The following is a 27,348-nucleotide window of genomic DNA, read 5'->3' as shown; positions in this document are numbered from 1 at the left end:
GGTTAGCAGATGCAAACTATTATATTTAGAATGGATAAACAAGGTCCTACTGTATAGCACAGGCGACTATATCCAATCTCCTGGGATAAACCATAATGGAAAAGAATATAAAAAAAAGAATGTATATATGTGTATAACTGAGTCACTCTGCTTTACAGCAGAAATTAGCACAGCACTGCAAATCAACTATACATCAATTAAAAAAAAACTCATTTCAACTCAAGAACTAAAACATCACCGATACTATTTCATTTGTTCATTTGTTCCTTCTTGCCTTCCTATCCTGCCATCACTCTCACTCTGAAATCGTAAACATGAATTTTTACATGATCTTTACTTAAAAAACAACAAAAGAGTTTACACAAATATATGTATTCCAACATAATATAGTTTAGATTTCCTTGTTTTTAATCTTTATAAAACTGCATGTAGGCTTCTAAGACTTGCTTTATTTAATCATCACTTTATTCTCAGGTCATTCTCACTGCCAAATAAAATTACAAAACCCACAATTTATTTTTTATTCTCTTGTCAGCGAACATTTGGGTGGTTTCAAACAGGGCTGCCTTGAACATTCCCACACACGTACTCTTGTGCACAAATGCAAGAATTTCTCTAAGGTATGTATGTAGAAGTAGAATGGTTAGGTTTTAGAGTACACAGATGCTTAACCTTACAAGATAATGCCAAATTGCTTTCCAAAGTTTATTAGTTTACAACCCCACCTTTAGATATCTTCTTGATGTACATCTTCTTCATTGGTATTGCATATTTCTTAATTTTTCAATCTGTCAGATGAAATATTATTCATTGTGGTCTTAATTAGTTGATCACTTGAAATTAAACATATTTTCATGTGTTTCATGTGTTTAAGGGTACCTGGTTTCTGTCTTTTGCTCATTTTTTTACAGGACATTGATGAATAGAAGTAGTGATAATAGGTATCCTTGTCATGTTCCTGATTTTTAATGTATGCAACCTCACCATGATGCATTGTCCTTTTTTACATAATGTTGAATTCAGTTCATCAATAATGGTTTTGACTTTCAGATCTGTCTTAATAAGTGCTTTTAGTCTGTAATTTTCTTTTCTCCTACCAAATGTGTCTGGTTCTAGTATCAATAAAAGCTATACAGGCCTCACAAAATGAGCTGAAGAGTATTCCCTCATTATATATTCTTTGGAAGAGTTTGTATAATATGTTGAAATAGTATGGTCGTTGAAAGAGTAAAACATCTGTAAACATGAGCTAGATGTTCTTTATCAAAAATTTTAAAAGTATTTTCTATTCAATACTATTAAGTCCATGTAGCTTGTGTATTTCTTCTTCAGCCAATTTAAGGAAATGGCACTTTTCTAGACCTTGGTCTATTTTGTCTGTTTTCATACATTAAGATGCTCCTGGTAGTCTCTTATCATTTTCATCTCTGCTGTGGGTTAGGACCCATTTTTCAATCTTTATATTGTTTACTTTAGCCCTGTTTTCTTCTTGTTCAAATATGCCAATTTGTTTTGTCATGAAAACAACTTTGACATTGTGATTCTATGTTTTCTAATTCATTGATTTCTTTCCTTTCCTCTGACTCCTTGCTTCTATACTGTGTTTATTCTGTTGTCCTTTTCCTAAGTTATACACTTAGCCTTTAATTTAAGCATTTAAAACCATTCCCCTCTAAGCGCTCTTTCTGTTGCATCACCCAATTTTTCCAAATGTAGTATTTATAATTAGGTACTAATTATGTATTTTTTTCATCTATGAAGTTTTTTTAAACTTGTAAAACCATGATTAAAAAAAATTAACCTAAGTTCTTTCTTATTATTTAATACTAATTTTTTGAAATTTATTGTAACTTACTTCATGCCTAATACATGGTCAATTTTTGCTAATATACAATGCTTAAGAATATTCTGTTGATTATTCTAAATATGTTCATCGAATCAGCATTGTTAATTCCATTATTCAAAACTGTGTTTTCATTCATTTTTTGTCTAGTTGATTTATTAGTAATTGAGAGCTGTTAAAATCACCCACTGCTATTCAATTTGTTGGTTCAGCCCTAGAGTTTATACGTTTTGAGGCCATTTTATAAAGCATATACAAATCTAAAATTGTATATATTCCTAATAAATTGATCCTTTTACCATTATTTAGTGGTCTTCTCCATCTTTAATAATACTATAATAAAGTCTAATTTTGAGTTGATAGCACCAAAGCTACATAAGTTTTCTTTTGCTATTTGCCTAGTGCATTTTTTTATCCTTTAAAAAATCCCACATCAGCCTATAGCTGATTTTTAAAAAACTGAATCAATGTTTTTAACTGGGTTTAGCCTATTCATAGTTATTTTAATTATTTGACTTGTTACTATTTATCTTACTAATTTTGTACTTCCCCCACCCCTAATTTCTTTCCCTTTTTTTTGTATTGAGGTATTGTCTTCTTATTCCATATTTTTAACTTTTTTCTTTGGAATGATTCATCCCATATCTATTATTTAGCAGTTACACTTGAAATTTTACTACACATATTTAACATAATTTCAAAGTTAAACAGTACCTTAACCCATTTTCTGAATAATAAAACACTTCAGAACACTTTAATTCTAATCACCCCCCCATCTTATAAGCTACTGTCCAGTTTTTCAATTATACCCTATTTTAAAAGTCCACATTAATGTTGCATAAAATGTTTATTTAGTTTTATTTAGTTACAATCTTGCTTCTTATAAACACTTCTTTCATTATGATTGTTTTATACAAACAACACTTTTGATTTACATGTTTTTCATTTATTTGCTTACTAGTTCTTCAATTTCAGATCATCCTTTTGGAATTATTTTCCTTCTTGAAGATAATCCTTTTGCAATTTCTTTAAAGAAGTTCCACTGATGGTAAAATCTGTTTTTCACTTGAATATGTATTTATTTCGGTTTTGCTTCATACAGATTCCAAGTTGACAATTGTTTTTCTCAGAATTTTGAAGGCACTATTCTACCACCTTTGGAGTACATTGTTGCTGTTGAGAAGCTTTCTGAAGTATCTGTCTTGCCTTCACTGATAATCTTTTTCCCCCTTTGATTGCTTTAAGAATCCTCTGTTTGGTATCTCACAGTTATACTACACTGGGTTTAGGCTTGGATTTTATCTATATATGCTTGGGATACACTGTGCTTCCTGAACTTATGAATTCGTGTTTTTCCAACAAATGTGGAAAATTCTGTTATCTCTTCAAATATTGCCACTCCTCCATCCTCTCTATTCTCTTCTGCTGGTACTTCTAGTATTCATAATTCTTCCTTCTATATCTCTTATCTTTTCCTTAATATTTATATTTTCTAACACCTTGTTTCTCCTGGCTGCACATTGGATAATTTCCTTATATCTAGCTTCCAGTTTATGTATTGTCTCTTCAGCTGAGTCTAATATGATATTCAACATGTCTAAGGGTTTTTCTTTTTTTAAATTGCAAGTAACATATTTCTCATCAAGCAGTTCCACTTGTTTCTTTTTCAGATCAGTCTGTGGTTCCATCCTTCATGTATGTTGATGATAAGACCTTGGAAAATTGAGTCCAAAGTTTATATCTACAGGTTCTTTCTCAAGCTAGCTAGTTTCAACTTGCACCTGGTGATCTCCAGCCATGAATAATACTGCTTATCTTAATCTATGGGAATCTGGGGCCTATATCTTGTTTCTGCCAGGAACTATAGGGTATTACAAACTGAGGCCCACTTCAACTGTCCTGGATGGGACATCTCAGATTCAGATTTATCTCCTTGTTTCTGGTCTAAGGAAAACTGCATATGGCAGTGCTGCAATTGGTATTTGTCACCCAGGCAACCACTGTCAACCTTATGCTTAATACAGTTTTCATAATTTCCATATCAAAATGTGTTCCATTGTCAGGGAGAAAAAATAGAGGTGTAGTTCTTGGAGATTTCCCCTACTTTCTTTGAGCCTATTAATGTATTCAAAAGGAGACTGTATTCAGGATCTAGCTGTTTTGCAGTACCTAATATATTACTGGAAGCAAAAGTCTTATTTAATATATTAGGTTATGATATACTAACCAGAGAAAGCTCATGATTTATGACAATCCTTGCTGATTCAAGAGGTCTGGAGAGGTTTCCTACCCCTCAAATGGAACTCAATCAGTATTTTGGAATCAGTATAGAAAGGTCCTAAACTATGAACTTATCCAATAAGTTTTTGCCCCACTTTGCAGAAATTTCTATTGTTCTATTACTAATATATTCAGTCAACCCTGACTATTCAAATTTCCAATGTCCTGATCAATATGTGGTTCAGGTCAACAGGACTAAAATCTATGAAAATAAACCATGATTTTGAACATTTTAAAAAATAGATAATAACGATTTGTTACATGCAACTTCCATCTAGATTCATAACTTTATTCTTGGAAGCCTGAGCCACCTATAATATAAGCAGGGCTAAACAAGGCAGCTGGTGATTTCATTTTAGTCAGAAACACACCTAATAGGCATTATGGCAGCAGATCTGACTGCTATTGTCTTAGACGCAGATGGATTGTTTGCATCATTATTATTCATAATTGTTGGTCAGTGTTCTCTGGATGATCAGGAAGCTCTTTGTGCCTCACCCTAATCACTGAAGTAATGAAAGGAGATACCCGCAGCAAGGGCTGCAACTGCAAATGCTGCAATCACACCTAAAAGTAAAACAAACACAAAACAAATGGAAATGGAATGAGCAAAAGAAAGGCTTAAGTGATCCTAGGCTTTGAAATGTCGGTAACTGATGGGCCTAAACAACAAGAACAACATACACACACAAATACATATACTTACACACACACATATACAGGCATGAAAAGCCAGCAAAGTCTTAGAGGAAAATATAGCAATAGGTTGAAAATTGTATTTTACAAAGTTGGACTGGTAATCATATACTTCACCACCTTCATTAACACCTTAAAATAAAAAATTATCTTTCTTATACATGAGTGCACTCACACACATCTAAGAGACAAACTAATACATACTTAAAAAGGCTTCTATAAATATTTATATTGACATTTCAGCTGTCTCATGCTACTTAGCTTAAACCAAAAAGACATCTCCAATGGGCAGGAGTCCTCAGTAATTACCATGCGAAGTCATTTATATAGCTATTGAAAACTACAGAAACTAAAATCTAAGAATTATTAAGCTTGGGTTGGTAACTTTTAATTTTTTTTCCTGAGTATTTTAAGTTAAAAAACAACAACAAAAAGAAAACTGACCAGAGTAGTCCAGACACACACACACACACACACACACACACACTTAGGTACAAAGAATTTAGGTAATTAACTTAACTTATGAGTAACTGACATGAAAAATAACCAAAGTTTCTGGCTTCTCTCAGTCAGTCAAAAATCTTAATGCTTATAAAGCATTTCTCAAATTGGCATTCAACTAAACAACAGTCTACATGTTCTTTGATCAATAAGTCTGAAAAATGTTAAAGTGACTGCCACACTTCTTGGAGCCTTTAAAATACTAAAATACATTAGAATTTCCAGACTTGAATTTGACTTTTTTCATAGAGCACCTATCAAAATCTTCCACAATAGCAATCCTGGGAACACCAGCTTGGAAAACACTGGCCCTACTATACTAATTGATTCCCAAAACTCAACATGTGTTTCTTCTAAAAACACCAAAACATTTAATAGGAAGTGTCACCTTTTAGGGCACTTGAGACAATGCTTTATTTATAAATCTTTCTATCTCTCAGGGCGTACCGCTTTCTATAATATTCAATAAATACTAGCTTAATCTAGCTCTTTTAAGAAATGAAATGAAAATAATTTTAAAGTAACAAGAAAACTCAAATCCAAAATGCCATCTTTTCAATGTTATAGAAGAAATATAATACCTATGTTTTGCTGAATTTTCAACACTATTGTAGTTTTAATTGGCTGTTTTGGTGGTTCATCATCTGTGTTGTCCAATGAAGCTTCAGTATTCATAGAGGAACTTACACAGGCTGCAAGAGGATAATAAAAATAAATCCTAAATAAAATAAGAATAATTACTGCTTAAAAATGAGTTTTAAAGAACATTATAAAAAACACACAGTGAATTCCACTTTCCTTCAACTTGACTTTTTTTTTTTCAACTTGACTTTTTAAACTTGCTCTTTATCAAATGCAGGCGAATTAAATTTCATGGACTATATATCAAACTGATGTACTTTTAAAAATTCTTTATGGGGACTTCCCTGGTAGCGCAGTGGTTAAGAATCCACCTGACAATGCAGAGGACATGGGTTCGAGCCCCGGGCCAGGAAGATCCCACATGCCGCACAGCAACTAGCCCTGTGTGCCACAACTACTGAGCCTGCACTCTAGAGCCCGCGAGCCACAACTACTGAGCCCACGTGCCACAACTACTGAGGCACGCGCAGCTAGAGCCTGTGCTCTGCAACAAAAGAAGCCACCGTAATGAGAAGCCTGCGCACCACAACGAAGAGTAGCCCCCACTCTCCACAACTAGAGAAAGCCTGCGCCCAGCAACGAAGACCAAATGTAGCCAAAAATAAATAAAATTTTAAAAAAAGAAAAGAACGATTCAATTCAATGACCTCAGCTTCTATCTTAAAAAAAATACTTTATGTACTTTTATAACTGATCAAAACCAAGGAGCCACAGAGCCAGTTCTGAATGACTCCCACAAATTATAATCTGATTACTATATGGTAGTGGAGATAAATGATACCAAAAATCAAACTAGAAAGGAAAGGGTAAATTTTGCTCTTAATTGGGATTAATTTATAATATTCTTATTGATGGTTTTGGCAATTAATAATTTTAAGTAATCAGTAATAATAAAAGTAGAGATCAGCAAACTGTAGCCATGGGCCAAAGTGCAGCCCATGGGCCAGACCTTACATGCTCTGCAAAGCCTAAAATATTTACTATTTAGCCCTATACAGAAAAAGTTTGCTGACTCTTGATCTAACCTGAATTACATAAGCAAACTGGGACCATAAGTTTGACCTTAAAACAATTCAATGTTAAGCAAAGTAAGTACATTATCTCATTTATAGTTGGAAAATAAAACCTGGGACATTAAGTGCGTATTTGAGGGTCATAGGCAACAGAATGAGGATTCAAATACAAGTTCTCTTTCTACTTCATTATGGTGACAATAATTTGCATAGGTTAGCCAAGCTGAATTTATTTAACACTGACTAAAAGTGTCTGAACTGAAAACATCCTTAGGGATCACACAGACCAATGGTTTTCTTTTTTTAAACTAGTGCTAGAAAATCTGACAGAAAATCCCAGTATGTAAAACAGATGAAAGCAGAATTACTCTGGTTGAAGCAGGGATGAAGGACTCCTGGAGTCATACTCCCTCCTTCCCCTAAGAGGTGACAGCAGAGTGCTGTTCTATAGAACTCAAGGGAACTATGTTTGAAAACAACTGCAGTTGATACTTAAACAACATGGGTTTGAACTGCATGGATCCACTTACTCATACGCAAATTTTTTTCCACTAAATACATACTATATGATCCATGGTTGGTTGAATCCATGGATGGGGAACTGCCCATACGGATAGCCAACTGAAGCTGTATGTGGATTTTCAACTGCGTGAGGGTCAGTGCCCCTAACCCCCATGTTGTTCAAGGGTTAACTGAACTTCATGTTGATCCCTTTATTTACAAAGAAGAGAAGAGAACCCCAGAGTGACACAGTAAATACTACTGTTTAAATTCAAAGTAAAATAGCTTATTGCTTGGATTTAAAATATCTTTTATAGACATCTTTGTATACCAACATACTGGCACATGCAGATGTGCTCACAAGGATGACACATAACTTACTGAAATAATTAACTGTGGTACCAAAATGGATGAAAAAAAATTTGCCTGCTTCTCATCAGTTTCCCATGAAGTTTGCCATTTTGAGAAATAATCCTTAGTAGTCACCTCATTAGAATCAAGGTAAAACTGTTCTTTTTTTCCCTCTCTGAGCATATGACTAAAGTACTTTAAAAACAAACACAAAACGTTCTTCTCTTTTGTTCTACTCCCATATCAAACTAGTCACAAAGGCCAACAAATTCTCATGAACTGTCTCCAGAATTATTCAGTCTTCCATATTTCTACAGCATCCAGTTTTCTCGGGGGCTGTAACACTTTACTTCTAGAATACATTAGCCCACCAGCTTAAAATTTCCCCTAACTTCATATGTCTAAAAGTTGAATGGAGAGTACAATTTTATTCATTTTAAAAACATACACTCACACACACACAGAACTTCGGCTTTTTCTTTTAGCAAATATCACTGCTAAAAAGCTTTTTCTTTGGGCCACTAAAATCCTTATCTCAGATAAAAACAAAAATAATGGATGAAACATGAATTATACCTATTTGCTACAGGAAATTTTTTACTTTTTTACTTGAGTACCTATAGATAAAGAGCACAAAAATGGTTTTATTTGTCATGTCATATTACTCACACATTTAATACTAATTTGTTATTTGTGAAGAAGAGCATGCTCTAAGAGGTCAAGTCCTCTGTATAAACAATTTACTTCTATTAAAAAAAGACATTCCACTGCTCTGCTATTTCCATTTTAAAATCTGTCATTCAGGGGGCTTCCCTGGTGGCGCAGTGGTTGAGAGTCTACCTGCCAATGCAGGGGACACGGGTTCGAGCCCTGGTCTGGGAGGATCCCACATGCCGCGGAGCAACTGGGCCCGTGAGCCACAACTGCTGAGCCTGCGCGTCTGGAGCCTGTGCTCCGCAACGAGAGGCCCCGACAGTGAGAGGCCTGCGCATTGCGATGAAGAGTGGCCCCTGCTCGCCGCAACTAGAGAAAGCCCTCGCACAGAAACGAAGACCAAACACAGCCATAAATAAATAAATAAATAAATAAATAAATAAATAAATAAAATCTGTCATTCAAAATCATATTGATTTGATACAAAGCTGAGACAATTTTACTGAAGCAGAGCGTTTTTCAAGGATGAATAAATCCTTACCATAACAATTTGTTTGTCTGTTTTTGGTGCGGCCATGAAGAACTTAATTCAAACCTCAGATACTGTCATTTTTACCAATACCTTAACGTCCTCTGAACTTTAAATGCAAAGGACATGAGATTCAATAGGAAATTAGATCTTAACCATTCCTTAAAACCAGGTAATTTTAACTGCAGACAAATCTCAAATTATTCATGTAAGAAAGCAACCTTTCTTAAGCAACTGTCAACAAAGGAGAAGACAAGGGCCATGATGAATGCATGTTAAATTGTATATATATTCAATTTCATTCCAAGCTGCTGATAGGTAGGACTATTTAGAAGCTTAAAATGAAATGCTAGCACTTGAACTCCTTAGTTAGGTGTCATCTTCCAGATCCCTAAATCCTAAGTTAATGAGGTTTCACTAGTCAGTGATTTAGCCATTAAAATACATCTTCAGCATTACTTTTTTTCCTTTATAATTAAATTATCAATGTTTAACCAAGCAATGAAAATTAATTTCACCTCTGATATCAAGACAGAATTGGCAAAGATGGGTTTCACCAGATTTTAAATGTGTGTCTCCAAATTTGCTGAAACTGTGGATAAAGTACATCTGAATTATTAAGTTAATATCTACCAGGAGATGACTAATACATTTAAGAAATTTTAAAGCCACAGTTATCCCTCACCTTAAGTGAGTCATTTTGACAAACAAATTGTTCTTCATTCCTTAAATCATTTTAAAGTATGTTATTTTAAAATACTTACTTGGCAAAATACGTATTTTAAACATAGCAACTACATTACAGAACAGAAATAATTAAATAATCAAGCAAATAGTAACATCAAATACTTGGAAAATAAAGCTTGATACTTATAACAAGTTTAACAATCCTAAATGTACAGTAACTGATTTCAAGTTTGAATTTGAACATTTGAACTCCACTTTTCATTGTTTATTTTACCTGGAAACCCTAATTTCAAATAATTAGGAAAATCTATGCACACTATATAGCATTATTCTTAGACTTTAATGTTTTTCATTATAATTCAGAAGGTCCATTATTTAAAAGTTTTATAATAATTCTAGTAAATATCACCTTACATTTATATATCTCTTTCTGTTTAGAAAGTATTTTCTCTAATATTTTTACTAAATTCTAGTACCAACACCAAAACAATTTGGGGTTCAGAGAGGACTTGTTCAAGGTTACACAGCTGTAAGTGGAAGACCTGGACTCAGCTAAAACATCTTGGTAAAATTATGCACCTAATATTTTTGAATAAATTAATAAATGAAAGAATAAATGAAAAAGTGAACATAATTCTAAACCAACTGAATGTATATGTAAAAGCACTTAATTTTTCTATTAAAATGTTTATGCTTTTACCCTATCCCATAATTTGGAATGTGTTATTTTGCTACTAAATAACTATATCATTCCTTCTAATTCAATAAATACTTGATGAAGCAAAAATAATATAATTCTAGACAAGTCCTATTCTTGGCCACAATAAATCTGATGCCAATGTTCAATTCCTAAACAGCTTAGAGTTACTTTTACTGTATTCATCCTTGAAAATGAACTCAAATGTTACCTGGGGCTTCCCTGGTGGCGCAGTGGTTGGGAGTCCGCCTGTCAATGCAGGGGACACGGGTTCGAGCCCTGGTCTGGGAGGATCCCACATGCTGCGGAGCAACTAAGCCCGTGTGCCACGGCTACTGAGCCTGCGCTCTGGAGCCTGCGTGCCACAACTACTGAAGCCTGTGCGCCTAGAGCCCGTGCTCCGCAACAAGAGAAGCCACCGCCATGAGAAGCCCGTGCACCACGACGAAGAGTAGCCCCGCTCGCTGCAACCAGAGAAAGCCAGTGCGCAGCAACGAAGACCCAATGCAGCCAAAAATAAATAAATAAATTTATTAAAAAAAAAAAATGTTACCTGCTCTGAATCACTTACAGGGATAATGCCTGTGCTAAATATTCTGATAATTCTCTGTTCATTCCCGTATTATTGAACTAACCTCTAGTTAAAGTGAAATGTAATAGTAATAATAAAGAAAAAATGGAAAGAATTTACTAAAATTTGAAAATACTAATGTCAAATCTTTCTTACTATAGATTACAGGTTATTGCTAACCTACCAACAAAATATTTTTTCTGAATGAATTATTAGCCAAATCACTAGAGACCCTAAAATTATGATCATTAATCTTGATGTTCTTGAGTTCTTAGTTACTCTTTGGACCTTACTACATGCCCTGCAATGATTAATAATGCATACAATTCTATCTTCCAAGTCAGATTATAGGCTTCTTGAGGAAAGGAATCTGGCCATTGATTTGTCATCTATAACACTACCTTGAACAGAGCAAATGCTTAATAAACATCTAACAAATAGACATACTAAATGCTATAAACTAGAATTAATATTTACGGGGCAACAATTAGTGTTACATGTTGTCATATGTTTTTAATGTTCTATATCCCTTAAAACGTTCTGAACTATTGAGCCACAGAGCTATGACCATTATATCCTCTTAAAATCTTCATCATGTTCAGTGTAGTGCACTACACAAACCTTAAAAACCTTATATCTTGCTTGGCATAAGCTTACAATTTTCCAAGCATAAAATAAGTATTAAAAAAAGCTGTGCTATAGTTTCCTAAAAATGACCAATTCAGTATATGTCAGTCAGTTAGGAACAAATATTTATGAATACCTATCATGTTTTAGGCATGGAACTCAGATAGAGAAATAAATACTCTCGAGAAACTTGCAGTCTAATATGAAAAATTAATATTAAACATGCAACTGATGAGTTCAATAATTACAAGAATGGAAACTAATGCAAAAAAGCAGCAAAAAACTATGATTAAGTATAATGGAGGCACCTACCTAGTCTGAGCACATAAAATTATCTACCCAGGTTAAAAAAAAATTCCATTTAGCTCCTTGAAGACAGAATCAGTATCTTATTGAATTTTGGTTCCCAAACCCCAGGACTGACAAAATCAATAATTTGTTCAGTCAACAAATATTTACTGAGTACCTACAATGTGTTAAGGCTAGGTTCTTAGGAAAGTGCTAGAAATGACAGCAGTGAGCAAGAAAGGAAAAGTCCCTTTCCTTGTGAACCTTATGGAAAAATCAATAAATGTTTGCTGAAATGCAATATAAAATTGTTTCATATGGGTTTTAATTTATTAGGTTTTAGTTTTATTTGGGGGAGGTTGTCAAGCAAGGCTGCCATAGTTGCCTCCTTAAGAATGTATTACAGTGGTGAAAGCTACTTGGATTTTTATTTTAATCTGTTTTAGCAATTTAAACAATGGATATTAATCTGTTATTGAGATTAATAACTATTTTTAAAGTATTACTTATAAAGTATTGAATAAAATACAAACTAGTCTATAAATGCTTATGTTTAAAATATGACACAAAATTAAACAAGATAAAAATATTTCAGACAGATGGTAGTCTTAAAAAAATCTAAATGAAATCTCTCTCTTCCTATTCTTTTATATCTGATTTTTAAAGTAAGTTGTGAATGGGGCAAGTTTTGCATACAGTGCTTCCCTTAGTCATACTTAATTCAGCAATGTAATATGCACTAAAAGTGTGACAAATAATTCAAAAGAATATGAAAACTACATATGATAACAGATCCAAGCTTCTAGCCAACAAGTGAGAAATTACACTGACATAAGATGAAATTAAATGAGGATGATGTAACATCATTTATTTAAGTTAAAAAAATTGTTTTAAATGATGGAATTAAGAGGGCTAGGCTAAAATAAGTACCTAGATCATGGAAAGTAATAACCCTATAGTCTGTCCTGGTTAAGTGTCACAAAAAGGCAGTAAAACAAAACTGTCGGAAAAAAAGCAGATTCTAAAACCAAACTGCCTACGTTTAAATTCCAGCTCCACCATTTATTAGCTATGTAACCCTGAAAAAATTACTTGACCTTTCTGAGCCTCAATTCTTTATTGGGAAAACTGAGCTAACAATAGTATAATAATCATTATAGGGTTCTTATAAGGACTAAATGATTTAGCATCTGTAAGGCTCTTAAAACGGTGCCCGGCACATAGCAGGTTCTATAAAAACAATAGCTAATATTATTGGAGTATTAGGTTCAATTCAGGGTAACATATCTCAGGAAAGGCAAGCCAGACTATACTGATATTTTAAAAAGCAGTTTTTAATCCTTCTTAGGTCACCAACCCTTTGAAAGCTATAGATCTTTCCCCCAGGAAAACATTATACAATTATGTTCAAGCGGTTTAGGGATCTCCTGATAGCCAACTATGACCCCAAAATTTTGGACACCACAGGTTAAAAATGTCTAATCTAAAGAAAGGTAAATAAGGTGGTAAGGAAAAATGAGGTCTAGAAACTGTAATAATGAGAACAGTTAAAGGTATATGGGAGTATTTGGCTTTGAAATATTTAGAACATGACAACTGCCCTCAATTTAAACTTAAAGCAAGGCCTCAATAAAGAAGCAGTACAGTTGACACTTGAAAAACATGGGTTTGAAATGCACAGGTCTACTTATACTTGGATTTTTTTCAATAAATACATACTACAGTACTACACAATCCACAGTTGGCTGAATCTGTGGATGCAGAACTGCAGATATGGAGGGCCAACTGCAAAATTATACATGAATTTTCGACCACATGGAAGTCAGTACCCCTAGCTCCTGTACTGTTCAAGTGTCAACTGTACTCATGTTTAATTGCTCCAGATTACTGAAAAAGTAGAGGTTTCAGGAAGGCAGACTGGAATTCAGAATAAGGAAGAAAAAAGTCTAAATACCCATAGATTTCAGTATTATATGAAAGAGGATGAACCAGGTCAACTCTAATGATCCCACGTAAAACTAATTCAAGTTATCAACAACAGAGTTGGTCAAGAACTACTGTTAGGCACTAGTGACAGAAGTAAACAAAAGCAAACAAAAATCTCTGCCCTCATGACTCTAAGATTAGTTGGAAGAAACAGCGTAGTCGCTAATCTGGAAAAACATATTTCACAAAGTAGCAAACATTTCTACCAGTCTACTCCAAAATCTATCACTTAGAGAATATTCTATAGCTATACCTTTAAAAATATTAGTTTTCAGGGGACTGAAACATAGCTGCAGCTTTAACATCTTTTACTGAGCAATTTAGAGGGTTTTTTTTTTCCCCTTTAAAACAAACTTACTATTCCACATGATTAATATGAACTTGGAGCTGTTGAGAAAACAAGCCTGGTGATCTCCAACTAACCTGAGGCTTTACTGACAGATTTGAAATTCACCAACCAAATACTTACTTGATTCACCATAGAAACAACAGGACTCAATCACTCTACTCTTGTGGGGAATGGGAATTAGTTAAGCAATAGAAGAATAACTAAGAAATCAGAATTAGAAAAAGCACTTAAAAATGGTTATATTCAAATTTCATAAACATTTATATTCAGAAGTAACCTAAAGACTTTCTACTATGATATCAGAAATTTCAAGACTGATAAATGTCTAGATACTCAAGTATTTATGGATACTTGCAAATAACTACTTTTACCACATATTTTTAAAATGTTTCAGGAAGACTGTCAAACACATTTATTTATAGACACGTTTTCATATCCTACTCTCACTAGAAACAAAAACAAAGCAAAGCAAAGCAAAACAAAAAAAAACCTTTTAAAATGTAAGATGAAATATGAAAGTAATGGTTAGGGGAAGAATATGTGTACACAATTACATAGTATGGCAAATCTATGCTCTGTAAAAATAATCTTGATCTAATTTTTGGAACTGCCCATTTTAGCTTAGTATCCCAATTATATGAAGGGGACAGGAAAATAACAGCAAATCGTATGGAGATGTTTAATAAAGTGTTTAAAAAAACTTCTGTAACCTGATGCTTAACCAAATAATTAAAATAACAGATTTTGAGAAAACTTCTCTTATAATAAAAGAAATCCCTTAAAGCTATATATTTCTACCTGTTTAAGACTGAACTTGTTTTATGAAGATCTACTTGCTAGGCTTGGAAAAATCTAAAGTATCTTAAATTTTGGTACAATTTTCCAGAAAAACACTGCATGTTTATAAACTGTGTAGAAAAACAGACACATTTTTAAATGCCTCAAAAGTATCAAAGAGAACTAGCTTTAAGAAAATCTAAAGACATGATACTTAAACTAGATGTCCCATAGGTAACCTCAGCTATAGTCTACTCTGGTTCTTAAATAACCTCATATAATTACCTGTGTTTATTTCCTCTGCAATTTCCAAATCTTCTATTTGAATCATATGATCTAACATCTCTATAAAATGGTCTCTAATTTCTTCAGCTGACTCATCACCAAATTTATAATCACATAACATTACAGTGGATCCCGGAATGGGGACAAAAACTCGGTGAGGGAGGATGTGGAACTCTTTTTCAGAATCTAAAAGGAGAAGAAACAATATCAGTATTTAGACAGGTCTGTCACTGGTATCAGTGATAAATATTGTGTAAGTACATGAAAGCATATGCCAAAATAAATAAAACCTTAAAAGGTCTTTTCATTTTCTAATTGATCTCGCACAAAATTGCTTACTGAATTCTTTAACTCAATACCTAAGGCCTCTGCAAGGGACATAAATGATACTCCCATGAAATATAAACTCACCACTGCCTTCAATGTGAAGACATTGTTGATTATACATTCTTATATTATCCACTGTCCTATGAAGGAATACCTAGGAGATAATTTTGTCTCAGAGTTGTTTTTCTTTGTTTTAACCTTACAAGTACTGAATTTTCTAAACAATTTTTCCCTTTTTCATGCAAGCTTATAGAGCCAAATTAGCGGCTCACCTACATCAAGTGTATAGGTTGTGATAGCATTCATTTCTGTACTAATCTCACCACTGACTTCATCTTACATGATGTAGCCCCCTAATCAAGCATGTGTAGGACATTAAGATACACATTTTCTGTACTAATCTCACCATCAACTCCATCTTGCTTTCTTTTTCATTTTCCCTTTGCCTCGTTCTCATTATTAATACCTACTTTACCTTCTTAACTTGTAATGCCTTTTTGTAAATAGCCTTAAATCATTTTTAGAAAAAATAATCTGGACCTAAGTAAACAAAGAATATTTCATTCTTCTTTCAACACACACATTTCGCTCAATTTCTAACATAAACACATAATTATTGTTTGGCTCAAAACCATAACTCTGATGAAGTATCAACAAAGATAGAGATTTTGTGTAAAGAATGACTTTTTTCAGCAATGGATATGATTTAAAAAGCTGCCAATGTACAGACCAAGTAGAAAACCAGGGCTCACTTTAACAGTAACCTACCTTTCCTCATCAAGAAGCAAGTGGTAGCTTTATATAACTGCAAACAGATGACAATGAAGAATGCCTTAAGTGTCATAGGAAATGCCATGACTTAAATATGTGTTCCTGCCAGATTCTGCTTAATATATTGTTTTCAAATGAGAACTGGGAGAATTTTACTCTTTGACCAGACTGCCTCCTAGCTGTAAAATTATATTACTGCAATTTGTCTTATAGCATGTAAACTGTCCACACATTGATATTAGGAATATAGTATTTTATTTTGGGCCATAGTTTCTTAAAACAGGTTAAGTTCAAAACTTTCAAAGGTGGCCTAAGTGTAGTTGGCATGCAAAATTTTAAAACAATTTCAAACTGCATTAATTCTAGGTTTGCCTGAAAAAGAGACAAATATGCTTGCTTATAAAATCAAATGTTAAAGAATTGGTTGCAATGAACTTGTATTACTCATTAAAAAAAAGCGCTTACAATTTTCAAGTTAAAGTTAAATTAAACATTTATTATCTAAATAAGACCAAGTTTTTTAGCTGGTCTGAGGTTTAAAATGGGAGAGGAAAGCTTTAAAAAAAAACATACATCTTAAAAAGTACTCAAAAAAAGAATCCTTTAGGCGAATTCCCATAGCAGAGTATTTTGTTCAAAATTATTTAAATAAGTTCAAAACAGAGAAAAAAATTTAAAGTTAAGCCAATATGATAAGAATTGAGATTTTGCTGGTTAAGTATAGAATCCTAACTCATACTGGAATATTACAGAAAATTTTGTAGAATAGGCAATATCTGAGCTGACTCTTAAAAGATAAACAGACATTTGCATGAAGGGATGAGAAGCGCGATCCAGAGAGTGGAACCATGACTACAGGCAAAGAGGAATATAAATGTTCTGAGAGGACAGGCAGTATGGATGGATGTGGATGTAGGGATGGAAGAAGGTAAGAAATTTCATAGTTGATGACCTCAGTTTTCACAATGAGTATGTCATCTACTGAGAGTAAGTTGGGCAGGACTGAATGCAGGCTGATAGAGAATAATGAAGAAAGTCTGGAATACTTCTTAAGGGAAAGAAAAGGGGAAGACCAGAATAAGTAAAAGGACTGACTGGAGTTCATATTTTATTTATTATTATTATTTTTTTACTGTCACCTGAAGTATTAAGTTCTTTCATCTGGATAGCCAGAATTAAAAAACTATGTTTACTTTAAAGATTAAGAATGTAATGTTAGTATGCCCTTTGCAGACTTCCTTATGCATGCAAAAAATATTCTAGTTCAGGTTAATTTCATGGCATGCATTCTAGATTTTACCATATTACAAACCTACAAGATTTTACCAGTATATAAGAAGCATAAGCAAAACAAATATCGTATATTAACACATACATGTGGAACCTAGAAAAATGGTACAGATGAACCAGTTTGCAGGGCAGAAATTGAGACACAGATGTAGAGAACGAACGTATGGACACCAAGGGGGGAAAATGGTGGGGGAGGGGTGGTGGTGGTGGCATGAATTGGGAGATTGGGATTGACATATACACATTAATATGTACAAAATCGATAACTAATAAGGACCTGTTGTATAAAAAAATAAATAAATAAAATTCAAAAAAAAATAATATTGTGCTAGCTATTCTAGGTCTTGTGCCCGTTCATACAAACTTTAGAATCAGTTAGTTGATATCCATAAAATAACTTGCTGAGATTTCAATAGGAATTTCATTGAATCTATAGATCAAGTAGGAAAGAACTGACATCTTAACTATATTGGGTCTTGCAATCCATGAACAAGAAATATCTAGCCATTCATTTAGATCTTTGATTTCTTACATCAGAGTTTTATAGTTTTCCATACACAGTTTCTATGTATATTTATTATATTTATACATAAGTTTCATTTTCGGGGTCCTATTGTATTGTATATGTTATTTTTTCATTGCAAATTCCAATTGTTCATTTACATATATAGGAAAACACTGACCTTTGTATATTACCTTGTACGCTGTGATCTTGCTAGGTCACTTATTAAAGAGTTTTTTGTATATTTCTTGTGACTTTTCTAGATAGACAATCACGTTATCTGAAAAGTTTTATTTTTTCCTTCCCTATCTGTATATATTTTGTTTCCTTATTGCACTACCCAGGACTTCCAATAAAATGATGAACAGGGAATTAAAAAAAAAATGTCCTGCTGGGATTTTGATCTGCATTATGTTGAATCTATAGATCAGTTTGGAAAAAGTTGACATCTTAATAACATTGAGTCTTCCAATCCATGAGCATGGCATCTTTCTCTAATCATTAGGTCTTTTCTAATTTGTCTTGACAGTGTTTTATAGTTTTCAGTACATAGATCTTATATATATTTTGTTAGATTTATCTCTAAGTATTTTATGGTTATTTGAATGCTATTATAAATGGTATTTAATTTTTAAAAATTTTCCAGTTTTTTCTTACTATAGAGAAATATAATTGAGTTATGTATATTGACCTTGTATTCTGGGACCTTGGTAAATTCACTTATTAGTTCTAGTAGTTTTATTTTTAAAGATTCTTTTGGATTTTGTGTGTACACAATCATGTCACCTGAGAATAAAGACAGTCATTTCTTCCTTTAAAAAAAAAAAAAGAAAAGAAAAAAGAAAGATAAGCTAAGTAAAATGAGGACTAAATTTAAGATCTAACAATTGGGTGTATATATACTCAACTTCAAAATTTACATGTTCATATTATTATACTTGCAATATATTTTTTAATCTTGCTATCTTAAGATCTACTAACATGTTGCTGGAATAATTATCCTCTTACTACAGTTCAAAAAATGTATACTTACACTTGGTTCATTTTTGAAATATAAGGCTACATTCCACAAAACCTAAAGTTAAGAAAGTTTAAATACAACCATTGTTAAGTAATTCTCTTCCTTCAGTACCTCCAACTTAATAGTAACTACTACTTGATGAGGGCTTGGCCTACCAACCTGTATTAGGGACTTTAAAAACATCATCTTCTTTCATCTCACAGGCTCGAAAAATAGCTACTATAATCCCTGTTTTTCACATAAGACAGTGGATGCTTAGACAGGCTAAATTATTCACCTGAAGTCACTCCAGTAGTGTTAGAGTAGACACAGAACCCAAGAACTTCAGTCTTTGCTGTTTCCACCAAACTACACTGCCTATTCTCTCTTCCCACAAGCTCAACGGCCACTCAATTATCAGTGAAAATATTTTTTCATTTTGTAAAAATGTAACATTAGATGATAACATTAACTTCTAATATATCAAATTTAACATATAAACAACTGTTATTAGAAGTAATTAATTTTACTGATTGGACGTCAGTAAAAATTTCAAAATACTAATTCACTAAATAGAATACTAGAGCAGTCATTTGATACCCTTTTTATGAAGCATTTGTAATGAAAAGGAATATTTAACTAATGTGTGTGATAAGGTAGATCTTTGGCATTATTGGTGGATATATCCCCATGTCCCAGAAAATCCTAAAATTCACAGTTCAGTTGTAACACATACTGTTACTCAGAAAGTGAAGTAGTGTTTAATACCATGAGAGTTATCACACACAAAGTCAAGCAGCAAAAACAAAGCCACAGAGATGACACTGCTAGACTAACTGGGTGGCTAAGTGACCAGGTTTTACATACTTCACAAAACAAAACTCTCAATCCAATTGCTACAATTTGATTGCAATCTCAATCAAATTCATGTCTCAGCAAAACTATACATTATTAGTGGATGGGTTATTCCACTAATAATAACTTCAGGGTTATTTGTGAAGTACATGAAGGACAGATGTTAAACCTGGAAATTCCAGGTATCTATCATACTAGGAATAGAAAAAAGATTATAATCAGTCCACCAAACCTGATATACGGGCTATTATAACTAAAAGAAGTTAGTTAGCACAGGAGCTATGCTCTTCTCCTATAAAAATAAACATATTCCCTTAACAAGCTAATAACGTATGTTTCAATTATGTACATATTCAACTGTGAATTGCAAATCCACCTGAATAGTAGAAAGGCAGATAAATGTGTAGCTTCAAAAAGCATACTCAATATTATATTTTCTTTTTGAGTAAAATAAAATTTTTCTAATACAAATTACTGAAAAGGTATAAACTGTTCATGTTTCTCAAAAGATGGAATAGTTATAAAAGGTTAAGACACCATGACCCAGCCTTTTTAAAATCTAGTAAAGTCTGTTAGAGAATAGATGAGAAGTATATAAACTAGTACACACACAAAAAAAATAAATTGGAAAGAAAAAGAAAGATCAATTGCATATACACCTATTAAAGACTCTGTTATACATAATGGTCAACACTAATAAATTAATGGCTTTAAAATGGTAACACACACAGTCTCTTCCATAAGTGGTGCTGGGAAAACTGGACAGCTACATGTAAAAGAATGAAATTAGAACACTCCCTAATACCATACACAAAAATAAACTCAAAATGGATTCAAGACCTAAATGTAAGACTGGACACTATAAAACTCTTAGAGGAAAATATAGGAAGAACACTCTTTGACATAAATCACAGCAAGATCTTTTGTGATCCACCTCCTAGAGTAATGGAAATAAAAACAAAAATAAACAAATGACACCTAATGAACCTTAAAAGCTTTTGCACAGCAAAGGAAACCAATAAACAAGATGAAAAGACAACCCTCAGAATGGGATAAAATATTCACAAATGAATCAACGGACAAAGGATTAATCTCCAAAATATATAAACAGCTCATGCAGCTCAACATTAAAGAAACAAACAACCCAATCCAAAAATGGGCAGAAGACCTAAATAGACATTTCTCCAAAGAAGACATACAGATGGCCAAGAAGCACATGAAAAGCTGCTCAACATCACTAATTATTAGAGAAATGCAAATCAAAACTACAATGAGGTACCACCTCACACCGCTCAGAATGGGCTTCATCAGAAAATCTACAAACAACAAATGCCGGAGAGGGTGTGGAGAAGAGGGAACCCTCTTGCACTGCTAGTGGGAATGTAAATTGATACACCCACTATGGAGAACAGTATGGAGGTTCCTTAAAAAACTAAAAATAGAATTACCATATGATCCAGCAATCCCACTACTGGGCATATACCCAGAGAAAACCGTAATTCAAAAAGACACATGCACCCCAATATTCACTGCAGCACTATTTACAATAGCCAGGTCACAGAAGCAACCTAAATGCCCATCGACAGACGAATGGATAAAGAAGTTGTGGTACATATACACAATGGAATATTACGCAGCCATAAAAAGGAACGAAATTGAGTCATTGTTGAGACGTGGATGGATCTAGTGTCTGTCATACAGAGTGAAGTAAGTAAGAAAGAGAAAAACAAATATCGTATATTAACACATGTATGTGGAACCTAGAAAAATGGTAGAGATGAACCGGTTTGCAGGGCAGAAATTGAGACACAGATGTAGAGAACAAACGTATGGACACCAAGGGGGGAAAACCGCGGTGGGGGTGGGGATGGTGGTGTGCTGAATTGGGTGATTGGGATTGACATGTATACACTGATGTGTATAAAATTGATGACTAATAAGAACCTGCAGTATAAAAAAACAAACAAACAAACAAAAAAACAACTACTACTAAACTTTCTTTGGGTTATTTGTATGGAAATATGTTAATATAAATGTTTCAGACATTACATGCAATTTCTAAAAATCTTATATGTTCTGGTATAATGTTATGAGCCATAATTCTAGTTATTTCTTTAAAATGTATATCTCAGAAATAACTAAAAAAAAAAAGGTAACACAGCTTATCTATTCTGGCAAAAATTCACACAGAATTTTTCTTTTTAAATCTTCCCTGAAATTATTAAATGTTGACAGATTTACTATTACAAGGTGTTCAACAACTTGTTTTTAGGTGGCAACTGAAAATTTTCATTCAATAAGCAAAGTAAATGATTACATATTGTTTTTAAAAAGATATATGCAGTTAAAAAGATAAAATTATCTATTATATCTTGACATCTTAATATATCAATTGAACACATGCAAAAAAAGTACTTAATATTATACTCATAACTTTTTTTTCTGGAATTTCATTCAAAAGCAGATCCTCAAATAGTATTTCACAACGATCAGCAACTGTATTCAATATATCTCTTTTCATGGCCTATGGAAAACCAAAACAAACCACAATAAGAAATAAAATCCATTTCTTTAAATCTGCATTATTTTATTACCAAAACCTGCCACATAAATGACTTCCCTGTATAATCATGTCCACTAAAATAACTAGTACGTCATTCCATTTGTCCATTTATGTAACAGGCTTATCTATACATTAATAGTTTAACAGCAAATTTACCCAGACTTCATCTAAACAGTAAATTTAAACCAATTAAATGAACAAACTTTTGCATCTGAACAAATAATGCTAGTGGTCCAAGTTAGAAAATGCATAACTATGACAAAAGTGCCAGTCATCATTTTTTAAATTTCTAAATTATATTGATTACAGAACAATACCTAATAATTCTTTGTAGGTGTACTTTTCCTGTTATTTAAAAAGTTCAATTTCCCTCAGAAGAAATGATTTCAAATATACTAATATGTTACAACTGTGGAACACTTAATACACTTGTATAATTATCACTTCAAAAAGGTATAAAAATAGACATTCTACATATGAAAATCTTGGGACCAATTACCTGGTACATTTGGACTGCCCAACAGACTGGACTTTTATCAGTTAAAATCAAATGAATAATGATGAAATTTGAGATTGAAAAAAGGTAAAATTTTAAGATTTTTGAATAATTATATTAACATGCTTCTGTTTTTCATATACCAGTTATTCCTTTTTTTTTTTTTTTTTTTTTTTACCTGTACAGCATCTTTAACCTTGGGTTTATTGCTATGAATATAAGCTCTGCATTTCACAGCACCCTTAAGGTTTACAGAGCCACTGCAGATCTGGACTGTGGCTGTGGATCTGTGGTCTGAATTCAGAAGCTGAAAGACAAAATCTGTTTAGATTCTAATAGCCAATGACTATTAATTATGTGAAACATTTAAACATTATATATGTGAGTCATTTCATGAAGCAAGAAGGAATTTTTAACTGAACCACGTGTCTGAAAATATTCCCCATAAATTTTTAAAAGGCCTTCATATTTCTCCTTATAAGTTACATGTTATTTTCTGAGTATTTTGAACATACTCTGAAATTAAATACACAACATCTAATTTTTTTCTTACTAATATAACCATCTAAAGTACCAATATTCATTAAACATACATTATTTGCAGATTACTCAGGTAAGTACTATTAAGATGAAAAGATGTAAAAAGAAGATATGATCTAGTAAGAACTATTAAGATGAAAAGATGTAAAAAGAAGATATGATCTAGTAAGAGAAGGTACACTATGCAAGACTTGCACAAAAATAACTGGAATACAAAGCAGGATGTGATAAATATGATAAAATTACAAGCAACATATAGACACTCATTTATTTATACATTTTTAACTCATAACTTTTATAGACTGAAAGTAATGCTATAGGCTTCACAGCAAAAAAAAAGCAAGTCAACTATGCCCGTCACCAGAAAATGATACCAGTGATTGTCATTTTCACCTCACAGACCCATTCTTATTTAATCTAAGTAGGGTTAGTTTATGCTTGGTTTTGAGCTTTTTCACAGACATTTTTAACCTTATCATTTCAATAAGTGCCAAAACAAGGAGAGGATCGAAACTTTGAAAGTACTACTAGAGGCCCATAAAATCACACTGGTACCGAAAATTATGATTAAAAAAAAAATGGGCATGGTAAAAATATATGTTCTAAGTGTACCTGAAATAAATATTCAACAATAGGGTCAATTCTGAAGAACAGAAACAAATCATACAACTTGTGACCAGTGCTAACTAACCATGTGCCTAGGCACTAAGAAACAGTCAGGAAGTGATGAGGACAAATGGTGAATCAAAAGACTTGAATATGCAGCCACTGAAAGAGCATGAATAGTCAACGTCTAATGTAATTCAGGCAAAGGCTAAATTTTTTTTAAGAATTTAAACTTAAACACAGTCAAGGTCTTGGTAAAAAATTTGTCACAGACCAAATAAATAGTCCAGAAGATTCCAGGTCCATGCAAAAATGTCAATCATCAAACCAAGCAAAAGGGTGATGATGCTGATACTCTATTTGGAATAAGCCTCTTATGATACTTGTAGAGATCACTGATATATCAATAAGTGGAGTGGAGGAGGAGTAATGGGCTTCTCTCATCCACTAAACAGAACTTTACTATAGAAAAATAATGCTCTATTTTACATACTTAATATCTAACTTACAATACATATTATATAACACATTTATAGCATATATATTATATATGCATAAATTAGAACATTATTTTCCAAATGGACTAGACTATATATATAAAAGACTACACACACACACACACACACACACACACACACACACACACACACACACCAAGGAGAAGACTTTTTAAAGAATAAAAGGACTGCTTCACTCCTTTTCAGTGGAAATGTATCTGGGCTCTATACAGGTCAACTCGCCTTGGTTTCTTTGGACTTAGGAACAAACTAGCTACTTTGGGAATCTAACCTATTCATAAGTGGAGGAACTTCTGTGATGCTGACATGATATTTTGGAAAAGGAAAGATCCCTCTGGTTATGGAGACCAAATGAAACCTTACCAAAATGGTAACATTTGGGCTAGATCTTCATGTACAGAATAGGAGTTTGACAGTCTGGATGAGAAGGGAAAAAAATGGCACTGGTAAGACAGACGGCTTGGGAAACACACAGAACTTTGAAGGCATAGAAAGCATACCTCTAGAACAGTAAGTTAGAAAATAACAAAAAGGCATGTTGAGGCCCTGAAAAGCCTTAAATTAGACTTTTCTAACTAGTCAATATAGAGCAATTAAGGAATTTTAATCAAGCAAAGTAACACAATCAGTGTCTAACCCTTACACACAATAAATACTAACTGAAAAAAAAAACTAATAAGTAAATGAACAGTGAATGAATGCAAACTGTGATTCAGAAAGGATAATCTGAGGTAATATGCAGGATAGATCAGAAATACGGAAGATATTCCAAGAGATATACAAACAAAGGTATCAAGATTTCGGAGAATGAATCACTTTGGATAAGAATGAATAGATGGAGAGAGACTAGTTAAGAGTTACTTGTGATAAACTAGGTAAAATAATTATGTTGTAAGGCTAATGGCACTGGGACTACAAGGAAAATAAAAGAGGTGCTATGCTGCAAAGAAAAAATCAACAAGACTTGATGAAGGGTGACTGGGAGGAAAGTGGTATCAAATGCTTATTGACTACTTATTATATATTGGTCATTTTAAAGTTTCCAGCTGGCTGACCAGTGGAATTATTGACAAAAATATATGATACCATATACTATTAATTATAATAAATTATCTCATGATATTATCTTCTACTCTTCTCTCTATATTCCCATCCTCTACACATCTTCTAACTGCAATTTTATAACCAAAATAATTTTAACTGAATTGTTTAATAAACTGAGAGGTCACATAAGCATAACTAGTAAAAAGCATATAGGTAGAGGAATAGCCTTAAAATAAAGAACACTTCTAAAATCAAAAAGGAGGAGGAAAACTGAAGACTAAAAGTACTTTTAAGATACTGAGAAGAGAAATTGAGAAATGTTTAGTGGCATAAGTCCAACAACAATTTAGTAATGTTGTATTGCTGAACACAGAAAAGGAAAAGAAGAAATTAAAGCATCCTCATATGACAAACTGCTTTTGAGTCTATTTTATTCAGGTAAAAATATATATAAGTCCTGGTAGTATTTCCCTGTTTCAACATTTTCAGTGTAATTTTTTTTTTTTTTTTTTTGCGGTACGCGGGCCTCTCACTGTTGTGGCCTCTCCCTTTGCGGAGCACAGGCTCCGGACGTGCAGGCTCAGCGGCCATGGCTCACGGGCCCAGCTGCTCTGCGGCATGTGGGACCTTCCCGGACTGGGGCACAAACCCGTGTCCCCTGCATCGGCAGGCGGACTCTCAACCACTGCGCCACCAGGGAAGCCCCTTCAGTATAATATTGAAATGAAAAGTTTTCTAAAAACATGGATGTACTTTATACCCTATCTGGCCTCTAGGATAATGTCCAGCAAGATTAAAATCAAAAGTATGCATACTTTTAGGAATAATTATGTAACTTTAAATTCCAGAAAAGAGATGTGTAATTTAAAACAACCATATAAAAACATAAACCTTGCCAATACTGTGTGGCTTCTGTCAAATCAGAGGTATAAATCTGCTTCAAATTAGGTATATAACAACTCTTGGCACATCTGTGCACACGTTTTATTTTTAAGTTAAGAATTGCAACTTTGCTCATAAAACTTACAACACCAAATATCATACACATGTATATATGTATATGTGTGTACATATATATGGGTATGTATACATATATACATTTTTTCCTAATTGCTATCTACTTGATGTTAAAATTTTAATAGGATTGAGGCAATAGACCCAAATAGGTTTTATTAAAATGTTTCTTGGGAATAACTTTCTTAGAACTGAACATTCTTTATAGTCCTTTACGTCTCTAAAATTCTTTGACTCTCTAACAATCACCATAAAAACAGAAACAATTTCATTAAGCTTATTCTAAGAAATACTGTATTTTAATTTTAGATAAGGAGTATGTTAAAATATTTACCAACTGTGTTAGCACTCTGACATCAAAAGAATGATTAATTGCTTGAGTATTTCCTCTAGAAGATTTTTTCTGAAATAACACAAAAATTTAAAAAATTAGATTGTTGAGGTTGGAGTGGAACATAAAAGACAATTTAGGGACTATCCAACATACACTAAGTAACTCAGAGGGAAAAAAGGTCTTATTATTTGTTTTATTTTAGCTTTTTCTA

General features: G+C 33.0%; 1 protein-coding gene across 4 annotated transcripts in view; it reads right to left on the bottom strand.

Annotated features, from left to right (window-relative positions):
- Nucleotides 1–2,671: 2,671 nt before the first annotated feature.
- Nucleotides 2,672–27,348, bottom strand: part of ODR4 (odr-4 GPCR localization factor homolog) — a 40,481-nt gene continuing 15,804 nt past the window's right edge. For 2 of the 4 annotated variants that reach the window (XM_067728950.1, XM_067728951.1), the window contains 6 exons: nucleotides 27,138–27,206; nucleotides 23,260–23,388; nucleotides 22,458–22,546; nucleotides 15,278–15,465; nucleotides 5,902–6,012; nucleotides 2,672–4,690 (listed from right to left, as the gene is read on the bottom strand). In XM_067728950.1, the coding sequence (XP_067585051.1) occupies nucleotides 4,623–4,690; nucleotides 5,902–6,012; nucleotides 15,278–15,465; nucleotides 22,458–22,546; nucleotides 23,260–23,388; nucleotides 27,138–27,206 (654 nt within the window). In that variant the 3' untranslated portion in view covers nucleotides 2,672–4,622. Of the gene's footprint in view, nucleotides 4,691–5,901; nucleotides 6,013–15,277; nucleotides 15,466–22,453; nucleotides 22,547–23,259; nucleotides 23,389–27,137; nucleotides 27,207–27,348 lie in introns of those variants that run through there. The other 2 variants (XR_010941260.1, XR_010941261.1) reach the window with 2 other exon arrangements.

The sequence above is a fragment of the Pseudorca crassidens genome, chromosome 2, assembly GCF_039906515.1.
Source record: "Pseudorca crassidens isolate mPseCra1 chromosome 2, mPseCra1.hap1, whole genome shotgun sequence".
Lineage (NCBI taxonomy): Eukaryota > Metazoa > Chordata > Mammalia > Artiodactyla > Delphinidae > Pseudorca > Pseudorca crassidens.
Note: the sequence above shows the minus strand (reverse complement) of the source record. Positions and strands in the feature narration are given on the sequence as shown.